The 22,818-nt window shown below is 43.2% G+C and overlaps 1 protein-coding gene across 1 annotated transcript in view; it reads left to right on the top strand.

Moving 5' to 3' along the window:
- The window catches only part of bub1 (BUB1 mitotic checkpoint serine/threonine kinase), a 111,504-nt gene that overhangs the window by 22,676 nt on the left and 66,010 nt on the right, over positions 1 to 22,818 (top strand). Inside the window, exons 6-11 of the mRNA XM_068027527.1 lie at positions 828 to 943; positions 1,378 to 1,472; positions 9,528 to 9,721; positions 11,473 to 11,585; positions 13,228 to 13,598; positions 21,811 to 21,866. Of these exons, the coding sequence (XP_067883628.1) occupies positions 828 to 943; positions 1,378 to 1,472; positions 9,528 to 9,721; positions 11,473 to 11,585; positions 13,228 to 13,598; positions 21,811 to 21,866 (945 nt within the window). The remainder of the gene's footprint in view (positions 1 to 827; positions 944 to 1,377; positions 1,473 to 9,527; positions 9,722 to 11,472; positions 11,586 to 13,227; positions 13,599 to 21,810; positions 21,867 to 22,818) is intronic.

The raw sequence follows: 22,818 nt of genomic DNA, 5'->3' as shown, positions 1-22,818 counted from the left end.
GTTTTAAAATAATACTATATGTAAAATTATTCTATAAAAGAGTAGTTAAATTAGAACTATGTTGCTACCTTTTGTCATCAGTCACCTGTTTATCTTCAGAAAAATAAATTTGCTTAATTCCAATTCGGAATGAGAGCTCAAATTATGATGCTGTATGTTTCATTGACGATTTCAGAGATCCTATGGAGACAGCAGTAATCTACAGTAACTAAAAATAATTAACTGTAAGATTGTTCTGTTGATTATACTCAAAATTGTAATTTTATGCCTGACAGAAAAGACTCAAAAACATAGCAGTGCTGCTGCTTTAATGGTGATGGGTCCAGACCAAAACAAAGGAAAAGCTAGGGTGCATTCTCTTTTCTGAGGAAAATGCTGATTCTCAAGTGATTATGGGGATTGTTCTTTTTTTCTTTTCAAGAGATAGTTGAAGTTAAACAATTAAAATTAAAAAACAACTTTCTCTAGCCTTCCCTCTCCTTTTAGTATTGCCATTGGAATAAAAGTACTTATAAGGCAAAGTCAGAGATATCTTTCATTAATACATTGCTGTCAGATTCGTTTTTTATTATTAGGAATTGAGTTTTTGTTGGGCTGTTTATGTAAATAAATGGTTATGTCTCTGCAGCTGTTTCATTAATATTCTGACTGAATACAATGGAGGTATTGCACATTAGAAAATTCATTTTTACTCTTTTTAAAGCTGCCGTGTTTGACTATCCAGTTGAACTTGAGCTTTTTGTATTGTGTGAAATGGTTGAATATTTGTAAATGTTAAAATCTGCACATTAGTAGTATTTTAATTAACAGCGTTCTATATGTTTTAGGCTTTCTGCATGAACCTTTGGAAAACTCTCAGTTCATCAGTCCAGACTTGCCGCCTTTGAGTAAATTAGGTTTGAACGCAGGGCCTGTGGGTTTAGAGACCCTTCCCGAATCTCAGGTAACCATTTCTGTTTGTCGACTTAAGTTATGTACTAATTTTTAGATAATGTAATATGAGTTATGCACAGAATTGGCTTTGTTAATCTATTTGCTGTCAAATATACATGGTAAATGACTGCAATCTATTGTCATGTCTTTGGCAAGCCATGGTATGTTTTTGGTTTTGTCGTTTCGCTGGAGTTATGCTTGGCTGTGATGACCCCACAGTCAAGCAGTTTAATTGTTGAGGTTCCTGTAAAAAACAATGACTACTTGAATAAGGCACCAGAGGTTGTCCAGCAAAGAGATGATGCTTTCTGAAGAAAAGGAGGTGATGAGATTAGTGAGGATTTTTTTCCTTCAATGTTGTATTATGACTGCATGGAACTTCAAATCAAAACTCCAGACTAACCTGAGACAGTACTTGTCAATATTTTTTTTTGCTTAAATTAGAATTTAGATCGGCCTGTATTAGAGAACAAAATACAAAATGGCTGCAGTGGTAAACCATCTACGCTTGCTACTTCTGGTACAGAGTCGAACAGTTTGTAAGTAAAAGTATTGTAATGGCTTCCTGTTACAGGAAAATGTGATAGAATGTAATGTAATAGAAAAATGAGGATGGCCAAGAGTTATGCAGTACAGGAACAGGCCCTTAGGCTCATCATGTCTGTGCTGGCCACCAAGCACCTAACTATTCTAATCCCATTTTCCAGCACTTGGCCCGTAGCCTTGTATGCTATGGCATTTCAAGTGCTCATCTTAATACTAAAATTTTGTGAGGATTCCTGCCTCTACCACCTCTTCAGACAGTGCGTTCCAGATTCCAACCACCCTCTGGGTGAAATTTCTTTTCCTCAAATCCCCTCTAAACCTCCTGCCCCTTACCTTAAATCTATGCCCCAGGTTATTGACCCCTCTGCTAAGGGAAAAAGTTTCTTCCTATCTAACCTATCAATGCCTCTCATAATTTTGTATACCTCAATCATGTTCCCCCTCAGCCTTCTCTGCTCTAAGGGAAACAACCCTCGCCTATCCAGTCTCTTTTCATAGCTGAAATGCTCCAGCCCAGGTAACATCCTGATGAATCTCCTCAGCGTGCTGTCCAGTGCAATCACATCCTTCCTATAGTGTGGTGCCCAGAACTGTACACAGTATTCCAGCTGTGGCCTAACTCGCGTTTTATACAGCTCCATCATAACCTCCCTGCTCTTATATTCTATGCCTCGGCTAATAAAGGCAAGTATCCCATATGCCTTTCTAACCGCCTTATCTATCTGTGCTGCTGCCTTTAGTGATCTCTGGACTTGGTGAAACTTTTGTATGTTGGTTATTCCAAAAGTTTTTTTTTTTGGGTGGGCAGAAATATTTTTTCCAATGATGTTGACTCCAGAGGCGACAGTGTACAACAACTTGCAGTTACATAGCACCTTTTAACGTAGTAAACTTTCTAAGCTGCTTCATAGGAGTGTAATCAGGCAAAAATTGACAGATATTATGACGTGACGAAAAGATTGGCTCTAGAGATAGGTTTTAAAGGGATGTCTTATAGGAGGAGGGAAATGAAGAGCCAGAAAGGTTTAGGAAGGGAATGCCAGAGCTTGGGGTCCGGATGGCTGAAGGTACAGTTGACAACGTTGAGGCGAAGGAAGTGAGAATGCACAAGAGGCCAGAGTTGGAGGAATGGAGAGATCTCGAACGGTTGTAGAGCTGGTGGAGGTTACAGTGATCAGGTGCAAGGCCATGGAGGGATTCGAACAAGAGGATGAGACTTCTAAAATTCACCTTGTGTGTTAAAGCCCGTTGGAGTTGGAACTAGGCGGTCTTTGTGATGGACAGGTCGTGATTTGTTTTTATTCATGGGATGTGAGTGTTGCTGGCATTTATTGCCCATCCCTAATTGCCCTTGAGGTCAAGGTGGTGGTGAGCCACCTCTTGAACTGCTGTGGTCTACACCCACAGATCTGTTGGCGTTTCAGGATTCTGACCCAGTGACAGTGAAGGAATGGTGATATAGTTCCAATCAGGATGGTGTGTGACTTGGAGGGGAAGTTGCAGGTGGTGGCATTCGCATCTGTCTGCTCTTGCTTTTCTGCCACTGTTCAAGGTGGTGGATGCGGTCCCAGTCAAGCAGGCTGCTTTATCCTTCCTGCCATTGAGCTTCTTGAGTGTTGTTGGAGCTGCATGTATCCAGGCAAATGGAAAGTATTCCATCACACTCCTGACCTTGTAGATGGTGGACAGGCTTTCTGGGAATCAGGAAAGGAGTTACTTGCTGCAGTGTTCCCAGTGTCTGACCTGCTCTTCACAGAATCTCACAATTGTTACAGTGCTGAAAGGTGGCCATTTGGCCCGTCGTGTCTGCACTGGCTCTCTGAAAGAGCAGTTCCCTGAGTTCCATTCCCCTGCCTTCTCCCCGTAACTCTGCGCATTCTTCCTTTTCATATAATTGTCTAATTCCCTTTTAAATGCTTCAATTGAACTTGTCTGCATCATGTTCTCGGGCAGCGCATTGTAGTCACAATATTTCTGTGGTTGGACTAGTTAAGTGAAAGTTTCTTGCCACTTATCAGGCCGAGTCTAAATGTTGTCCAGATTTTGCTGCATGTGGGCACAGACTGCTTCAGTATTTGAGGAGTTGCGTATGCAACTGAACACTGTGCAATTATCTGTGAACATTCCCCCACAACCCTACTTCTGACCTTACATTGGGTGGAAGATCATTGATGAAGCAGCTGAAGATGGTTGTGCCTCAGATATTACCCTGAGGAACTCCTCCAGTGATATCTTGGGACTGAGATGATTGGCCTTCAGCAACCACAAGCACCTTCCTTTGTACTCGGTATGATTCTGACCAGTGGAGAGTTTTTTCCCGATTCTCATTGACTTCAATTTTGCTGGGGCTTATTGATGCCGCACTTAGCGAATGCCTTTGACATCAAGGCAGCATTTGACCGTCGCTTCACCTCTGGAATGTTTGGACCAAGGCTTTAATGAGGTCAGGATCCGAGTGGCCCTGGCGGAACCCAAACTGAGCATCGGTGAGCAAGTTACTACTGTTTAAGTACCGCTTGATAGCATGGTTGACAACACTGTCCATCACTTTGCTAGTGATTGGGAGTAGACTGATGGGTGGTAATTGGCCAGATTCGATTTGTCCTTTTTTTTTATGGGCAGGCCATACCTGGGCAATTTTCCATATTGTCAGGTAGATGTCAGTGTTGTAGTTGCACTGGAACAGCTTGGCTAGGGGCACTGCAAGTTCTGGAGCATAAGTCTTCAGTACTACAGCCAGGATGATGTCAGGGTCTTTGTGTCTAGTGCTTTCAGCCATTTCCTGATAGGTGGAGTGAATCGATTCGGCTGAAGACTGGCATCTGAGATGCTGGGGACCTCAGGAGGAGGCCATGATGGATCATCCACTTCTGGCTCAAGATGATTGCAAATGCTTCAGCCTTGTCTTTTGCATTGATGTGCTGGGCTCCCCCATTGTTGATAATGGGGATGTCTGTGGAGCCTCCTCCTGTTAGTTGTTTAATTGTCCATCATCGTTCGCAGCTGTATGTGTCAGGACTGCAAAGCTTAGATCTGATCGGTCGTTTATGGGATCACCCAGCTCTGTTTATAGCATGCTGCTGTACTGCACCTGGCATGTTCTCCTGCACTCCTCATTGAACCAGGGTTGTTCCCCTGGATTGATGGTAATAGTAGAGTAAGGGTTATGTTGGGCCACAAGGTTACAGAGTCTGGTTGCCTGAAGATCTATCCTTGTCTAACTCCCTTTGCTCCTTTACTGCTGTCTCTTTAATGTCTGTCTGTGCAAATAATGTCACCAATGTCCCAAACAGTGCCATCACCATCCCCGGGTATGTCCTGTCCCACCAGCAGGACAGACCCATCAGAGATGGCGGCACAGTGGTATACAGTCGGGTGGGAGTTGCCCTGGGAGTCCTCAACATTGACTCCGGACCCCATGAAGTCTCATGGCATCAGGCCAAATATGGGCAAGGAAACCTCCTGCTGATTACTACCTACTGCCCTCCCTCAGCTGACGAATCCGTACTCTCTCCATGTTGATCACCACTTGGAGGAAGCACTGAGGGTGGCAAGGGCACAGAATGTACTCTGGGTTGGGGACTTCAATGTCTATCACCAAGAGTGGCTTGGTAGCACCACTACTGACCCAGCTAGCCGAGTCCTAAAGGACATAGCTGTTAGACTGGATTTGCGGCAGGCGGTGAGGGGAACCCACAAGAGGGGAAAAACATACTTGACCTCGTCCTCACCAGTCTGTCTTCCGCAGATGCATCTGTCCATGACAGTCGGTAGGAGTGACCACCACACAGTCCTTCTGGAGACAAAGTCCTGCCTTCACATTGTGGATACCCTCCATTGTGTTGTGTGGCGCTGCCATCTTGCTGAATGGGATAGATTTTGAACAGATCTAACAACTCAAAACTAGGCATCCATGAGGTGCTGTGGGCCATCAGCAGCAGCAGAATTGTACTCACCCACTATCTGTAACCTGATGGCCCGGCATATTCCCCACTCTACTGTTGCCATCAAGCCAGGAGACCAACCCTTGATAAATAGAGTGCAGGAGGGCATGCAGGAGCAGCACCAGGCATACCTCAAAATGAGGTGTCAGTCTGGTGAAGCTGCAACACACGACTACTTGTGTGCAAAACTGCGTAAGCGGCATGCGATAGACAGAGCAAAGCGATCCCATAACCAACGGATCAGATCAAAGCTCTGCAGTCCTGCCACATGTAGCCGTGAATGGTGGCGGACAATTAACTAACTGGAGGAGGTGGCTCCACAAATATCCCCATCCTCAATGATGGCGGAGCCCAGCACATCAGTGCAGAAGACAAGGCTAAAGTATTTGCATCCATCTTCAGCCAGAAGTGCCGAGTTGATTATCCTCCTCCTGAAGTCCCCGCGTGACATCAAGAAACAACTGAAGTCACTGGATACTGCAAAGGCTATGGCCTTGACAATATTCCGGCAATAGTACTGAAGACTTGTGCTCCAGAACTTGCCGAGACCCTAGCCAAGCTGTTCCAGTACAGCTACTACATTGGCATCTATCTGGCAATCTGGAAAATTGCCCAAGGTATGTAATGTACACAAAAAGCAGGACAAGTCCAACCCAGCCAATTACTGCCACATCAATCTACTCTCAACCATTAGTAAAGTGATGGAAGGTGTCATTGACAGTGTTGTCAAGTGGCACTTACTTTGCAATAACCTACTTAGTGATGCTCCGTTTGGGTTTCGCTAGGGCCACTCGGCTCCTGACCTCATTACAGCCTTGGTTCAAACATGGATAAAAGAGCTGAACTTTAGAGGTGAGGTGAGAGTGACTGCCCTTGACCTCAAGGCGGCATTTGACCGAGTATGGCATCAAGGAGCCCTAGCAAAACTGAAGTCAATGGGAATCGGGGGGAAAACTCTCCGCTGGTTGGAGTCATACCTAGCACAAAGGAAGATGATTGTGGTTGTTGGAGGTCAATCATCTGAGCTCCAGGACATCACTGCTGGATTTCCTCAGGATAGTGTCCTAGGCCCAACCATCTTCAGCTGCCTCATCAATGACCTTCCTTCAATCATAAGGTCAGAAGTGTGGATGTTCGCTGATGATTGCATAATGTTCAGCACCATTCGCAACTCCTCAGATACTGAAGCAGTCAGTGTAGAAATGCAGCAAGACCTGGACAATATCCAGGCTTGGGCTGATAAGTGGCAAGTAATATTCGCGCCACACAAGTGCCAGGCAATGACCATCTCTAACGAGAGCATCTCCCCTTGACATTCAATGGCATTACAATCGCTGAATCCCCCACTATCAACATCCTAGGGGTTCCCATTGACCAGAAACTGAACTGAATAGCCATATAAATACTGTGGCTACAAGAGCAGGTCAGAGGCTAGGAATCCTGTGGCAAGTAACTCCCCTCCTGACGCCCCAAAGCCTGTCTACCATCTGCAAGGCACAAGTCAGGAGTGTGATGGAATACTGTCCACTTGCCTGGATGGGTGCAGTACCAACAACACTCAAGAAGCTCGAAACCATCCAGGACAAAGCAGCCCACTTGATTGGCACCCCATCCACAAACATTCACTCCCTCCACCACCGATGCACAGTAGCAGCAGTGTCTATCATCTACAAGATGCACTTCAGCAACGCACCAAGGCTCCTTGGAAAGCACCTTCCAACCCTGCGAGCTCTACTGACTAGGACAAGGGCAGCAATTGCATGGGAACATCACCTGCAAGTTCACCTCCAAGTCACACACCATCCTGACTTGGAACTATATCGCAGTTCCTTCACTGTCGCTGGGTCAAAATCCTGGAACTCCCTTCCTAACTGCACTGTGGGTGTATCTATACCATATGGACTGCAGCAGTTCAAGAAGGCAGCTCACCATCACCTTCTCAAGAACAATTAGGGGTGGGCAATAAATGCTGGCCTGGCTGGCGATGTCCTCATCCCATGAATGAATAAAAAAACCACGGAATTAACAGTATATATGCTTGTAACACCCAGGAGTACTTCTCCACCACGCGTACTTCCCAACTGCCTTGCCTTGACTCGAGCAAAATACTGTAGATGCTGGAAATTTGAAATTAAAACAGAAAATGCTGGAAGTACTCATCAGATTCTGATGAAGGTCATTAATCTGAAACATTAACTCTGTTCCCCTCTCCACAAATACTGCCTAACCTGCTGAGTATTTCCAGCATTTTCTGTTTTGATTTATGTCTATGCCTATAATCTAGTTTTGCATGAGTCTTAACTTCCTCCAGCTCCATATCAGCAAAAGCAAGTCCATTGCCTCTGATCCCTGCCACAAATTCTGCGCTCTTACCACCAATTGCCTCACCAGCTTTGATGTCCTGCTCAACCGTGAGCTGAACTTCAGACCCCATATCCTTTACATCACAAAGACTGCTTACTTCCACCCTCCAGCACTTTTCCATTTAAATCTTTGTGCATGTCTTGTCACACCCAGACCTGACTACTTCAATGCTCCATTTGCTGGCCTCCTATCCTTCACCAGCCATAAATGTCAACCGATCCAAAACTCTGCCACACACATCATGTTCCATACTTAATGCTGCTTGTTCATCACCCCAGTTCTTATTGACCTATGCTGTGGTCCCCCCTTTACTCCAACACGCTAGATTGTCTTTAAATCCATCCATGGTTCCAATTGGTCTCAACTAAAATCTCCTCCAAATCTAAGTTCCTTGCCTCCCCCCAACACTGTTCATCTTATTCTGGTCTTTTGTGAGTTCTCTCCCTCCTTCCCTTTGCCTCACAATTGATGGCAGTGCCTTCAGCCACCTGGATTCTACTCTCTCAAATTCCCTCTGAACATTTTGTGTCTCCATTTCGTCCTTTTAGAAACCTACTCAAACTTTTGACAATCTTTTGATCACACTCCGAATCAAACTCTTCCTGATTCTGTTTGCTGTTGTTGCATCAATATGTGCCATGGCTTGATTTTCTCTTTTACGTCAAAGTCACAGTATAATGGCAGTGCTTTTGCTTTGGAGCACTTAGCTCAGTGGGCGGTCAGCAGGATGGAGAAATGGCAGGCACAAAGGCAAGGGTGAAAAAAAAGCACAGATGGTTTTTTAGCATTTTAAAAAGGGACAGGTAGATTCAGAGATTAGGAAACAGTGCTTCGAAAAATGTTGCAGATGCTGGAATAGAGGGAATGAGAGGTAAAATAATATTGGAGGAGTTGAGAATGCATGTGACGTAGCTGGAGGAAATTCATTTCTCTGGGACAGTGGAGCTTGGCATAGCTGGGGGTGATTGGGCTGCAGGACTTTGTGCAGGGGAGGTTGCATTCTGAGAATGAAGTATAAGTTGTAGTTCTTGGAAATGGAGGCCAGCTAGGAAAGCACTGGTGAACCTGAACCCAAATGTGGTAAAGTTGCAGATAATGGTTTTGGTAGGGGATGAGGTGGTTGAAACAAGTGATATTGTGCAGTTGCGAGCAATGGATGGATGTGGGAAGGAATGTTCACTTGTGCTGTGGACTGGGAATGAGTAAAGACCATCAGGCGCATGTACCCTTTGTGATGGGATTCATTTAAAAAAAAATCCTATCCCTGTATACCTCCCACGATCTAAAAGATGCAAAAACCAAAAACATAGTTAATTGAAGAATCCTCTGTCACAAATTCCTGTCAGACTGCTCAGGAAAGCCCCAAACATGTAAGTTTATTTCCTGGAATAATTAGTTTTGCCTTCCATATGCAGTTTTCACATAGTTTAGGGTATAGTAAATGATCACTTCCTAGCCTTTCTCCCTCCTTTTAACCTACACTTTCTCATGCTATACACTGCATTCATATTGTGGGAACCCATGTGCAGAGCTGCACACTTAGTTTCACAAAATAAATTCTAATGAACTGTAATAACTCTTTTATATGGGAGTACCAGCACATTAGTTTTTCTTAACTAACCTTTGCTTATCTAGTGTGACGCCTTCCATTTAGATCTTTGTGACTGGATAATTTTCCTTCTGTGTGTGACATGATTTCAATTAGACATCTCTGTTTTCTAATTTCTATTATCCATGTAGAATTTCGAATGCACCTAAGCCTGTGCATCAAAATGATAACCACGGTAAAGTTCAGGAAGCATCTGGTGACCTACAGCAAGTTGTCATGTACAATAAAGATGTTCTCTTTTCTGGAGATAAAGAGATGTGTTTTGAAGAAATTCGAGCTAAGGAACACATTGCACGAAGCAAACGCAAAGGAACAGAGGAATGGAGTATGTTTTTTGTTTTTCTTCTGATCATAACTTGTAGCCAGTCCATTAGAAACGACTGGATCTGCTCATCTTCTGTGGAGAAGCTTTCCAGTTTTTGCTTGCCTCCCCAGTGGCATGGGTGCTGGCCTGTTGTCTGTTGTTCATTGACACTGCATGTTGTCACACCAATTGCACTACTAAAGTCAAGACTTTATAAAAATGAAAATTTAAGACTATGCTTTCTAAATCTTCCATTCCAGAAATGCTATGTTCCTAATAGAAAGTGCCAGCTGTTTCCCTGTCATTTAGCATTTGCCTACATTACAACATTGACTTTACTTCGAAAGTACTACGTACTGTGAAAGGCTTTGAGACGTCCTGAGGTCATGAAAGGCACAATATCAATGCAAGTTTATTTGAGAATTGTTGAAAATAGAGACATGTTGTCGAAGCTTTTTGTCTTGCACTCATCAGAACAATACGCAAGAATAACCAATGTAAGGGAAAACAACAACATATACTGCATGAGAAGAGAGTGCTGATTGGTAAGCTACAGATATTAATACACCGGGCCCTGTTCTTTGCAGACAGAAAGAACATGTACACACATTGCACCTGTTTCAACTGAACAAAATAAGTGACAGCCATTCACTGATCAAGGCATTGCACTGAGGAATGAACCAATCAGTCAAGCTGCCTGGTTTAACTTTCAAACAAAACTTGGCAGTTAGCTCAGTCGCTGTAAACTGGTGCATTCTCCATGGCAACGCCTCTACCAATCAGAGTTCACTTGCCAACCAGTCAGCGCACTTTCTTCTCATGCAGTGTAAGTTGTTGTTTCCCCTTACATTGGTTATTTCATATTGTCCTGATGAGTGCAAGACAAAAAGCTTCGACAACATGTCTCTGTTTTCAGCAATTCTCAAGTTCTGTACTACTAAATGACAATTTTATTTGTTTGTATCATAGTGGATATCTAATAGCCAGTGCAATGAAGAAAACTCAGTAATCATAAACTAAGTTTTGATGCTTATGACAATATTTTGACATTGCTATTGTAAGTTTATAAATAGCTTTAAATCTCTCTTGCGCAAATACATTCCAGCCTCATCAAAAAATGGTACGGAGCTTATTTCAAATGGAACTTGTTTTAACTGAACAGGAGTAGGCTGTTTAGCCCCTCAACCCTGTTCTGCCAATCATTTAAATTATGTTTGATCTGTACCACAACTCCATTTAGCTGCCTTTGCTCCATATCTTTTGATACCCATACTTAACAAAAATGTATCAGTCTCAGTCTTTAAACTTTTCATTTGACCCAGCATCCACAGCCCTTTAGGGGAGAGACTTTCAAATTTCTATCATGCTCTGTGAAAAATTGCTCCCTGATTTCACTCTGAAATATCTCTAACTGCAAATAGGTACTGCAATTTTGAGAGTAACCAGCTTTTAAATGGATAATGTGTTTTAGCAGATGTTTGGAGGACTCTGGCCATTTTTAAACTGATACTGGCTTTATATCTAAAATCCCTTGATTTGGCTTTTCTGAAGGCAAAGCATCAAGTGTTTACATAACCTTTTGCATCTGGTCAAGTTCATAATGAAAAAGCTTCTCTTGTCCTTGAAAGTGGTTTCATTTTCTAAAAGGTGAAGTAATGTCATCTATTGTTAATTCGAATAGTGTGTTATCACCTGCTTTAACTTTTTTTTTTATATCAGTTGCCCATTTAAATATTCAGATGGTAATTCCTGCTTTTTTTTTAAATTTAAAGAGGAGCTGTTCACTGCCTCCAAGTCTGATGAGATCAGATCACTGGAGCAGAAACTTGAGCAATTGAAAATGCAGCTGAAGTTAACTCAGGACAGGGAACAGGAAATACTGCAGGTGAGATTTGTCTGCTGTGGCACCTGTCTGCAATTTTAAATAGTTTGAATATGTTGTGCGTAATATTTAAAAATGTAGTTCATAACATTTTGGAATTGTTTGACATGACAATCCACGTGCTAAAAGATTGATAAAAACACGCAATTATTAGCCAAGTTTGACCTGGATCACTTAGCTATCTAGTTTTCTTTCAGGGCAAGGAATAAAAAAAAAATTGGTTTGTGTGTCTCAGATGGGGAGCTTATGTTGAACTTTGCACTGCAGCCCCATCTTCATATTTTAAAGAATGTTGTTTAAAATGCCTTTTCCGACTTTGAGAGTGGTTGCATTGCTTCAACTGCAATGTGCTGCTGCTGCATTGGACTAGATTCCATTAAGTTTCTATATCTTTTTAAATAATACACCCTGATCTCTTACCATTTTTGGGATGAATAAGCCTGCCAACATTTTATGTAATGTGCAATTTCACAAGTTTTATTATTTGCATTTATGTACTTGATACAGGGTAAAATATCACCCAATGCACTATCAGCTTTCATTAAATATTTTCCTTCTGCATGTGGGTTAAATCACCTCTTGAATGTTGGGGAAAAAAGAGTAAACTGTTGTTTGTTCACTTCCCTGCAATTCAATGCAAAATAATTTTACAGCCAGCTTAAAATGAGTTGTGGACTATTAGGTTTATATATGATATTGTCAACTTTCCTTTACCTCTAATATAAGTTTGAGGGGGAAGAAAAACTGATATGTCTGCTGAATCACTTATAATTTTCAAATCATTGAAAGAGCACAACCCGTTGCATGCAGTGCCCATAAGACTGGTACTGATAGTAACTTGTGCAGAGTACATCTTGGAGAAACAACAAGTGTGCTGCCTTGCTTACTAAAGCTAGCCTAACTGTATCTTTTATACGGTTAATCATGGATAAATGTTGAATCAATGTCTTTACATTCTGTGTATGCTGTTGATGCGTAAGCTCATTTTCATGGTAAGGTTAGCTACTGTCATTTGTTGAGCATGCTCATGAATACTTTTAATAAAAACAAAGTGCTGGAAATACTCAACAGGTCTGGCAGCATCTGTGGAGAGAGAAAAACAGTTGATTTATTGAGTCGTGTATATGACACGTTTCAAGTCTGATCTGAAGAAGAGTCCTATCCACCTTGAAATGTCAACTGTTTTTCTCTCCACAAATGCTGCCAGACCTGCTGAGTATTTCCAGCACTTTCTCTTTTTATTTCAGATTTCCAGCATTTGCAGTATTTTGCTTTTATTCATGAGTACTTTTGTTTATTACACTGCAGACATTCCTACATAACTGTTCATAGCCTTCAACGTCTTATCTCTTCCCATCCATAATCAGCTCTATTCATACTCCCCTTGGTAATCTTAACTTACTTATATTTCTTAGATTTTTTTATTTTTTTATATTTCTTGTATTTTCTCATGAGCAGTTAACAGTAATGACTACAATACTCCAGACTGACCCTCTATTGTACTATTATAGTTAATGCAGAATCAAACTTTAATATGTGTGTGAATGTTTTACACTCTCATTTACATTTAAAATATGCAACCATATTGGAAGTTGCACTTTTTCAGTTTTATTTGCTTTATTAATGTTTAAAACTTGTTATGCAGACGTCATCCCAAAATGCCTTGCAAATGATACCTGCACCATCACCACTACTCATCAAGTCTGCTGCACAGTCTTCAGCTACTGTTTTACTAATGAAAACAGACAGCAAGGAAGGAAATGAACAAAATTCATCTTTAGGAGCCTGTGCTGGAACAGTCACGACTGCGAGTTTTGCTATCTCTCCTCTGCAACAATCCCAGTGTGGAGTGTCATCGTTGTTGCCAATGGTAGATAATAAGCAGAGATCTGGAGTTAAACCAGGATTTACAATTTATGGGGAGCCAGAGAAAAGCTTCAGTGACACAAGGGCACAATTGGAGCCTCTGCCCAGATCTATGGTTACGAGTATAAATGAGAGCAGCAATAGGGAACAGTAAGTAGTTTTGTTACCTTTTTAATCTTGGTCTATGTTGAATGTCCCAAAAGCAAATTCAGCAACCATCAATTCTGTTTTCCCTAAAATCCTCAAAGTTCAATTTAAATAATCCTTCCAGGTTGGTTAGGTTGCACTTTTGATTCTTTATAACTGCTTCAGTGTTTGGGTATTTTAATTGACGCATCTGCTCTTGGATATCAGTACAATAGCCTCATGATTATGATGTTGGTTGTGAGTTTGAGTAACACAATGGCAAGTATGCCATTTTATTCAAAAAAAATCTGTTAATTGTGGGCTGAGTAGAAAAATTACTAAGAAAGCTGCCAGATTTTTGTAAAAAGCCAACTCGATCAAGGAGGGACCTTCCCCTTTGCCTCTCCTCTTCTCTCTTTCTGTTGGTTTCCCCCCCCCCCCACCAAAAGTTCTGGTCTATAAGTGGCTCCAGTCCCATACTAATTGTGCTGTCCGCATGGAAACTAGGTGTCCCCTGCATTCCAGAAACACTTTTTTTTTATAAAAAAAAAGGAAACCTGTATGATTTTTGCATTTTTTCCTTGCACTTTTATCTTCCCTTTCTTCCTTTTCTGAAGACAATAAACTCTGGCTGGAGTGCAGCTCCATATACCCAGAAACTGTGCCATATCTCAAGTGTCCAGGTGTTAGTTGAAGATCAAAATGGCATTTGATGCATGTATGCACAATTTTACCACGAATCGCGCCAGAAGCCAACATGTAGCCAACATCTACCAGAGGTATGGAGGGTAGGCAGATCATGACTTAAATGCTGATTTGACACCTGGGCTGCCATTTTGGAGCTCAGCCTTCCAGCTGACGAGGTTTTTTAACCTTAGATGCCTGAACATGCATTAAGCGGCAGGAAGGACCCCTCCTCCACTAGTGCTATTTAAAGCGATCACGAATAGGTTAGTTTCTGGTTAATTTCTTGCTGTTGCTATGATTCTACACTATTTGGGGCTTTCCATGATGTTTCCAATTGTAAAAATCTACAGGGGTGATGTGGCTGGTGTTCCAGGGCTTTTTGCTGACTTCAAGGCTTCTGCAACAATCAGTTGTTCCCAGATATGGGGGCAACAGTAGGCATTCCCATTGGAATAAACAGTGATAAGAGGATGAGCAGAGGCCACACAGAGCAAGACAAGCCGTTTGAAGGGGGAGGAGGGGGTGGATTCTTAATAGGAGGCCATATCTGTCCATGGTATTCCAAGACCAATTCTCCTACCTGAACCTCAACAAGAAACAATGTATGATACAGGTATGCACTTCAATAAGGACATCCTTGCTGATATCTGCCACCTGCTACAGCTACAACCGCAACTTCAGAGCAGATCAAGGACTGCAATGCCCATGGCTGTGAAGGTGAGCAGGGCAGAGAAATTTTATGCATTGGGTCCGGGTTCCTTCCAGGCTGAAACTGGAAATATTTGCAACATCTTTCAGTTTGCTGTCCACTATTGCATAAGGGAGGTCACTGAGGCTGTCTATTCAAAGGAAGCTAACTGCATTTCATTCTCTTGCCAGAGATCAACAGGCAGAGACAGCATGTGGATTTGCTAGGATTGCTGGCTTCCCCAAGGTGCAGGGTGCCCTTGTGTTACAGGCACTGCATGTCAATTCTGCCCAATACCAGAACTAAAAGGGATCCCATTCCCTCAATGTCCAGCTGGTGTGCAGTCAAAGGCAGTGAATCGTGCAGGTCAACATTGGGTAGCAATCATGATGCCTTCATTCTGCGCCAGTCCACTGTGCAATCTGCATTTGAGCCGACACTGCAACCCAAAGGCTAGCTACTGACTCCTGGCTCTGATGTGCAACTCATGCACAGGTGTGCAGTATGCATTCAGTGCGAGCCATGCTGCCACAAGAAATGTTTTCAAGCAGACCATTGGTGTGCTTAAAAATGCTTCCGCTGCCTCAGGAGGAGCCCTGCAGTACTTGGCAGAGCTTCTGTCAAAATTTGTAGTGGTTTGCTATGTAATCTTGCCATCATGAGGAGGCAACCTTTGCCAATGGCTGTATGGCACTCAGTTGAGAAGCTGAAGCATAAACAGGAGGAGGCAACCTAGACAGCCCTTTTCTGGCCATGCTGTGTGAAGAAATAATTTTGAATAAAATACTTGTAACTGCAATCCCAATTCCCCATTCACAGTCCCACATCTAAAATAGAAGCAAAATACTACAGATACTGGAAATCTGAAATAAAAACAAAGTGCTGGACAAATTCAGGACTGGCAGCATCTGTGGAGAGAGAAGCAGAGTTAACATTTCAGGTCAGTGGTCCTTCTTCAGAACTGGCAGATATAAGAAATGCAAAAGATTTTAAGCAAGTAAAGCGGGGGTGGGGCAAGAGATAACAAAAGGGAAGGTTTTGATAGGACAAGGTCACAATAGCTGACCAGAAGACACAGATAGGGTGTTCATGGACTGAAAACTGAACAGCCACAAGCACAAACATGAAAAAAAAATGAAAAGAGAAAAAAAAACAGTGGGTAGGCACAGTAGAAACAAACTGAACGAATTAAAATAAAATAAACACAAAAAATAACAAAAGATAAAAGTAAAGTGGGGGGCCAGTCATGCTCTGAAATGATTGAACTCCATGTTCAGTCCGGCAGGCTGCAGTTTGCCTGATCGGTAAATGAGATGCTGTTCCTCGAGCTTGCGTTGATGTTCACTGGAACACTGCAGCAATCCCAGGACAGAGATGTGAGCATAAGAGCAGGGGGGGGGGGGTGTTGAAATGGCCAGCAACCGGAAGCTCAGGGTCGTGCTTTCGGACTGAGCGGAGGTGTTCCGCAAAGCAGTCACCCAGTCTGCGTTTGGTCTCCCCAATGTCGAGGAGACCACATTGTGAGCAGCGAATACAGTATACTACATTGAACGAAGTACAAGTAAATCGCTGCTTCACCTGAAAAGAGTGTTTGGGGCCTTGGATAGTGAGGAGAGAGGAGGTAAATGGGCAGGTATTACACCCCCTGCGATTGCAGGGGAAGTTGCCGTGGGAAGGGGATGCGGTGGTGGGGGTAATGGAGGAGTGGACCAGGGTGTAGCGGAGGGAACGATCCCTTTGGAATGCTGACGGGAAGGGAGGGGAAGATGCATTTGGTAGTGGCATCACACTGGAGGTGGCGGAAATGCGGGGGATGATCCTTTGTATATGGAGGCTGATGGGGTGGAAAGTGAGGACAAGGGGAACCCTGTCGTGGTTCTGGAAGGGAGGGGAAGGGGCCGGACACGGTTGAGAGCCCTGTCAATCACAGTGGGATGGAATCCTCAGTTGAGGAAAAAGGAAGACCTATCAGAAGCGCTGTCATGGAAGGTAGCATCATCAAAGCAGATGCGTCAGAGACGGAGAAACTAGGAGAATGGAATGGAGTCGTTACAGGAGGTAGGGTGTGAAGAAGTGTAGTCGAGGTAGCTGTGGGAGTCGGTCGGCTTATAATGAATATTAGTAGACAGCCTATCCCCAGAGATGGAGACAGAGAAGTCGAGGAAGGGGAGGGAAGTGTCGGAGATGGACCATGTAAAGGTGAGAGAAGGGTGGAAATTAGAAGCAAGTTGATAAAGTTTTCCAGTTCGGGGCGGGAGCAGGAAACTGCACTGATACAGTCATCAATGTACTGGAAAAAGAGTTGGGGGTGGGGGCCTGAGTGGGACTGGAACAAGGAATGTTTGACATATCCCACAAAAAGGCAGGCATAACTAGGGTCCATGTGGGTACCCATAGCAACACCTTTTACTGAAGGAAGTGAGTGGAGTTGAAGGAGAAGTTGTTCAATGTGAGAATAAGTTCAGCCAGGTGGAGGAGGGTGGCCGTGGATGGGGGCTGGTTGGGCCTCTGCTCAAGGAAGAAATGGAGAGCCCTCAAACTGTCTTGGTGGGGGATGGAGGTGTAGAGAGATTGGATGTCCACAGTGAAGAGGAGGCGGTTGGGGCCAGGAAACTGGAAATTGTCAAATTGATGTAGGGCGTCAGAAGAGTCACGGATGTAGGTGGGGAGAAAAGTCAAGATAGGTAGAAATAAGTTCAGTGGGGCAGGATCAGGCTGAAACAATGGGTCTGCCGGAAGAGTCCTGTTTGTGGATTTTGGGAAGGAGATAGAAGCGGGCTGTCCGGGGTTGTGGGACTGAGGTTGGAAGCTGTAGAGGGAAGATCTCCAGAGGAGATGAGGTCAGTGACAGTCCTGTGGACAGTCACTTGATGTTCGGTGGTGGGGTCATGGTCCGGGGGAAGTAGGAAGAAAAGTTGGTGCTGAGCCTCTACAAGGTAGAGGTTGGTACGCCATACAACAACAGCACCACCCTTGTCTGCAGGTTTGATAATGTCAGGGTTAGACCTGAGAGTATGGAGTGCGGCAAGTTAAGAGGGGGGCAGGTTAGAGTGAGTGAGGAGGGGGGGGGCAGAGAAATTGAGATGACCAAAGTCTCGCCGACAGTTTTCAATGAAAAGATCAAGAACGGATAAGAGGTTAGAGGGTGGGGTCCAGGTAGAGGGAAAATGCTGGAGGCGGGTGAATGGGTCTGCTGATCGGGGGGAGGACTCCTGGTCAAAGAAGTGAGCCCAGAGGCGGAGGCGATGGAAGAGGAACTCAGTCATGCCGAACGCGAAATTCGTTGAGGTGGGGTTATGAGGGGATAAAACTGAGACCTTTGCTGAGTACAGAACGTTCAGCATCAGAGAGGGGGAGGTCAGAGGGTATAGTAAATACACGGCAAGGGGTCAGATCTCACCTTCCCTCTATCACTGACCACAACAGCGTCTACTTGGTTACAATGCAAAAATAAAAGCTACCACAAAATAAATATTCCAAACCAAAGTTATAAATGAAATTATGCCACATTGTATGAAAATGTAGACTAATCACCCTTCACATTCCCTTAGTGTCTGTCTTTGGTATCTCATTTACTGTCCTAGTGCTCCTATGTAGTGCTACCCCATTGGCTGTTGGCGTCACCGGTGGAAGGCTGCTGACTTTAAGTGGAGGAGATTGCAGATGGCCTTGGAGGACGACCTCGACCTGCTCTGGGCCCAGAAGGGTTGGCTGCAGACTGCACTATCTCAGCGTGGGCAGAAGCATTTTGAGGTTGCTGGCTGGCTGATGGGCAGCAGCAAGGGGAATGTGGCAGGGGTGGGAGGATGTATGCTGTCGTGCAGAGAGAGGACAGCTGGTTTGTGCTGTCAATCCCCTTGGACAGCTCCTCAGCAATCCTAGTAATCTGTTACAGGTCAGTTTGCTGGACTGGTGTGACACCCTACAAACCCCATTACATCTCTGATCCACATTTGTGATGACAGCTGTCTGAGCTTGCATGGCAACAAGCTGACATTGCAAGACAGCAGTTTAAACTTCTACAGTATTCAAGATGTTGGGTGGCTGCTGCCTGTGCTACAATGGAAGCTGAGACATTAGCCATCAGATGCTCATTGTGATTGGATCCACAAGTGTGCTAATGGAGTTGGCCATCACTTCCATGCTGGAAAGGATGGACTTCAAACTCTGTAAAAAGCCCTGTGCCAAGTTGGTGACAGACTCTGCATGCCACTTGACGTTGCACTTAAGCTTTCTGACAGGCTTCCCAATGTACTAAGCATTTCATTGTGCATACTCATGTAGCCTGCCTTCTGAGTCATCTGCAGTTGAACCCATATGGAACCTTGCCCTCCAGTGAACTATCTTTGCCCCCCGCCCTGGCTGCAGGCCACTCATGCTCAATGTCTCATCACGTGCAGATTCCAACTCTATCCTCTAAATTACACGCAATGTCAGTACCAGAGTTGGTGGCTGCAAGTGTGAAATTGGAGTGACATGGCATCATCATTGCTGTCATCTTGGTGTTTCTCCACTGCCTGGCCAGATTACGCTTCTTGGGTATCTGAAAAGAGAAAAGCGCAAGGGTAAGATTGTGGTTGGGGAGGAAAGTAAGAAATGCATATAGTTTGTAAGTCAGAAAAGATGCTACACTGGACCTCTGGTCAGAACAAATTGTGGAATGAGAAGGAAATGGGCCGCGAAGAATTACATCTGAGGATACCGTCATCTTCGATGGTTTCATACCCGTTGCTGGTCACGAGCTCAGCAATTGCTGTTGCAATAATTGGCAGCACCATTTCCTCCATGGGGTTGGGACATGCAGGTAGGTGTGCCTGTCCACCTCCTGGTTAGTTCCTGTTGCCTCCAGTTTTGTTCCACCTTGTCCCACATGAGAGTTGGAAGTGTATCAATGAGTGTTGCGCAATCTGTGATTATCATGGTTGAGTAGCTGCCAGTGTGTGCAAGTAGTGAGATATGGGTGCCAGGCTTGCAACAGTGCCAAATATGTGAGGGTGCAGTTGCGTATATGAATTTTAGTTGAGTCCTGATTGGGGATGTTGGTAGGTGAATGGGAGTGTGTTGAAGTGAGGAGCATCTGAAACTAACAGTGCATTTGGTAGGATATGGCACTTGAAAGTGCATTCACTGACATTGACTACTCGTTTGATGTCATTGACCTTCTTGCGGCACTGCATCCAGTTCCTTGAGGCTAGACTCCTACTATTGATCTCCACGGCAATCTGCTTCCATTGCCTTTTGAGCCTGTGTTTGGAGGGCCTCTTGGCTCCCTGGAGATACAGGGCATCTCGCCTCCTTTCCTCAAAGACCTCCAGTGCAGCATCTGAAAACTTTGGAGCCTGCATTCTCCCATGTAGTGCCATTATTTACTGTTTCCCAGGTCATATTTGCATATGCACCAGCCATAATGCACCTTCCCTTTAACAGGTGAAGGCTAGGTTTTAGTAGTGCTAGCAAATATAGATTTTTGGACCTCCAAGATGATGTGTGCAAGCAATCAAAAGTGCAGTTAGCACTGTCTGCAAGCAGATATCATTATCATGAGCAGGCAGCATGAAGTTGGCATGCTGCCTGCATTGCAATCAACGGGCTGAGTTAATTGTGTATCACGATCCCCATTTCTCTTTTCAGGGGCTATCCCATTAACCCCTGCAGTCTCCATAATCTGTTTGACAAGAGGAAGCATCACAGACCAGCTCAATCTGTTCTTGCTAGACAGAAACTGTGGCCAATTTCTCCCTCAACAATACTAGTTCAGGGTATTGAGGTTAGTTAGTTAACTACTGAGACTGGGAATAAAATCTGAGACCTCCCTGGTCTGTATGTCTCAACTACTGCACAGATAAATTCAAAAGGCCTCTTTTTTTTTTTTCTCCCCTCATTTCCATTCATTGTAAACTATCCTGGTTCAAGCCATAAAAATATGCTTTTGAAGTTTTAAAAAAAAATAGCTACAGTTTAACTTAAAGGAATAACTATTCATGCAACGTAAACAGCTGAAGCATTCCTTGGCTGCATAAATTTCGTGCTTTTCTTTCAATATATGTTGGAGACAGTTTTTGCTTGCTTTTTATTGACAAACTGGATATACTCTCACTGGTTGTTAGTATCCTGTTAATTCAGATATCTTTTGCTTGAAGAAAATTGTTATCTAATAATTCAAATTAAGCAATTTTAATAAAATGTCACTGGCATTTTTAAAATTTCAATTTAATTGACATAATTCAAATTAAACCAAACTGATTAAGGAAAGTCCTGCAACAGAAACAATAAAAAAAAAGACATTCCATTCATTCAAGGGATGTGGACATTATTGCCCCACCCTAATTGCCTTTGAGGATTTAGCCATCTTGTACAACTGAGTGACTTGCTTGGCCATTTCAGCGGATAGTTAAGCATCAACTACACTGCTATGGGTCTGGAGTCACATGTAGGCCAGACTGGATAAGGTTGACTGATTTCCTACCCCAAAAGTCAGGATGAACTATATGGGTTTTTATGACAAGCCGGTAGTTTCAACATCAGCATTGCTGATCCTAACTTTTTTTTTAAAAATTCCTGATTTAATTAATTAATTAACAATGTAATTTCCCAGCTGCTGTGGTGGGATTTGAACTCGTGTTCCCAGATCACTAGTCCAGGTCTCGGGATTATTAGTTCAGCAACATAATCACTATATGTAAAATTATACTATCCCGCAACATCTGTGGATTTAAAAAAAAAAACTCTAGAATTTTGATATGACAAAATAAATAAAAGTGTATGAACTATGGTGCTTCTGACTAAATGAGATGGGATACAGTTTTAAATAAAACCGAATGACACTGCAACTGAGTGATAATATATATTTTAATCTTTTAGGTTTATGAATGAAAGTGGTAACAGTTCTAGAATTTCTCTGTCAAGATCAAGAGAAGGTAAATTTAAAACAATGTTTTTACAGACACACAACATTTTATATTATATTTCAACATGGTTATTGTAAAGCATTTTAACTCTTAAGCTGTTCATGTCATCTCTGCAAAATAGCCGACATTGAAAATATCCTGAGATGACAGGACTTTAAAAGCTAAGATGAATACAGTCAGAAGAGTAAGTGTACTTGATTAAAATAGTTGTGTGCCTTTTTTTTTTAAAAAAAGGAGAATTAGTTGTTCTTGGCCATGAACCAAAGATGGCACTGCCATAGCTAGGAAGCAGCATCTCATATCTGATCCCAGTTGCTTCCCATCAGGACTATCTAAGGTGCTCACAACTGCCACTTGGCAGCCCATTCTCCTTGCACATTCAGCACCTGGAGTTATCTCATGAATCCTCAGGCCCTTTAAGATTCTCCCTGAGCATTTGGATATCTCTCCGAGCCTGGATGCTAAATACAAACAGCAGCATTCTGTATAATCAGCTATGTTCTTTGTTGCACTTAAAACCAAAAAGTTCTAACTCTATAAAACAAAACCACAAAATGCTGGAAGTACACAGCAAGTTAGTGAGCATCTGTGGAGAGAGGTTACTGTTTCAGGCTAAACCTTTCTTCAGAATCCTTCAATCCTTGTTTTTAAAAAAAAAAAACATTTTGGCCTGAAAAATTGTCTTTTCCCTCTTCATGTTCTGACGGATTTATGAATTTTGGAATATAACGTAAGAATTAGGAGCAGGTATAGGCCTTTTGACCCTTTGAGCGCACCATTCAGTCAGTTCATGGATGATCTTCTATCTCAACTCCACCTTCCTGCACTGTCCCCAAATCTATTAATTCCCTTTTTATCCTAAAATCTATCAATCTTTGTCTTAAATGTACTCAATGACTTGAGTGTCCACAGCTGTCTGAGATAGAGAATTCCAAAGATTCCCAACCCTCTTCTCATCTCA

The sequence above is a fragment of the Heterodontus francisci genome, chromosome 3 (assembly GCF_036365525.1).
Source record: "Heterodontus francisci isolate sHetFra1 chromosome 3, sHetFra1.hap1, whole genome shotgun sequence".
Lineage (NCBI taxonomy): Eukaryota > Metazoa > Chordata > Chondrichthyes > Heterodontiformes > Heterodontidae > Heterodontus > Heterodontus francisci.
The sequence above is the reverse complement of the archived record's forward strand: the minus strand, read 5'-3'. Positions and strand labels throughout refer to the sequence as shown.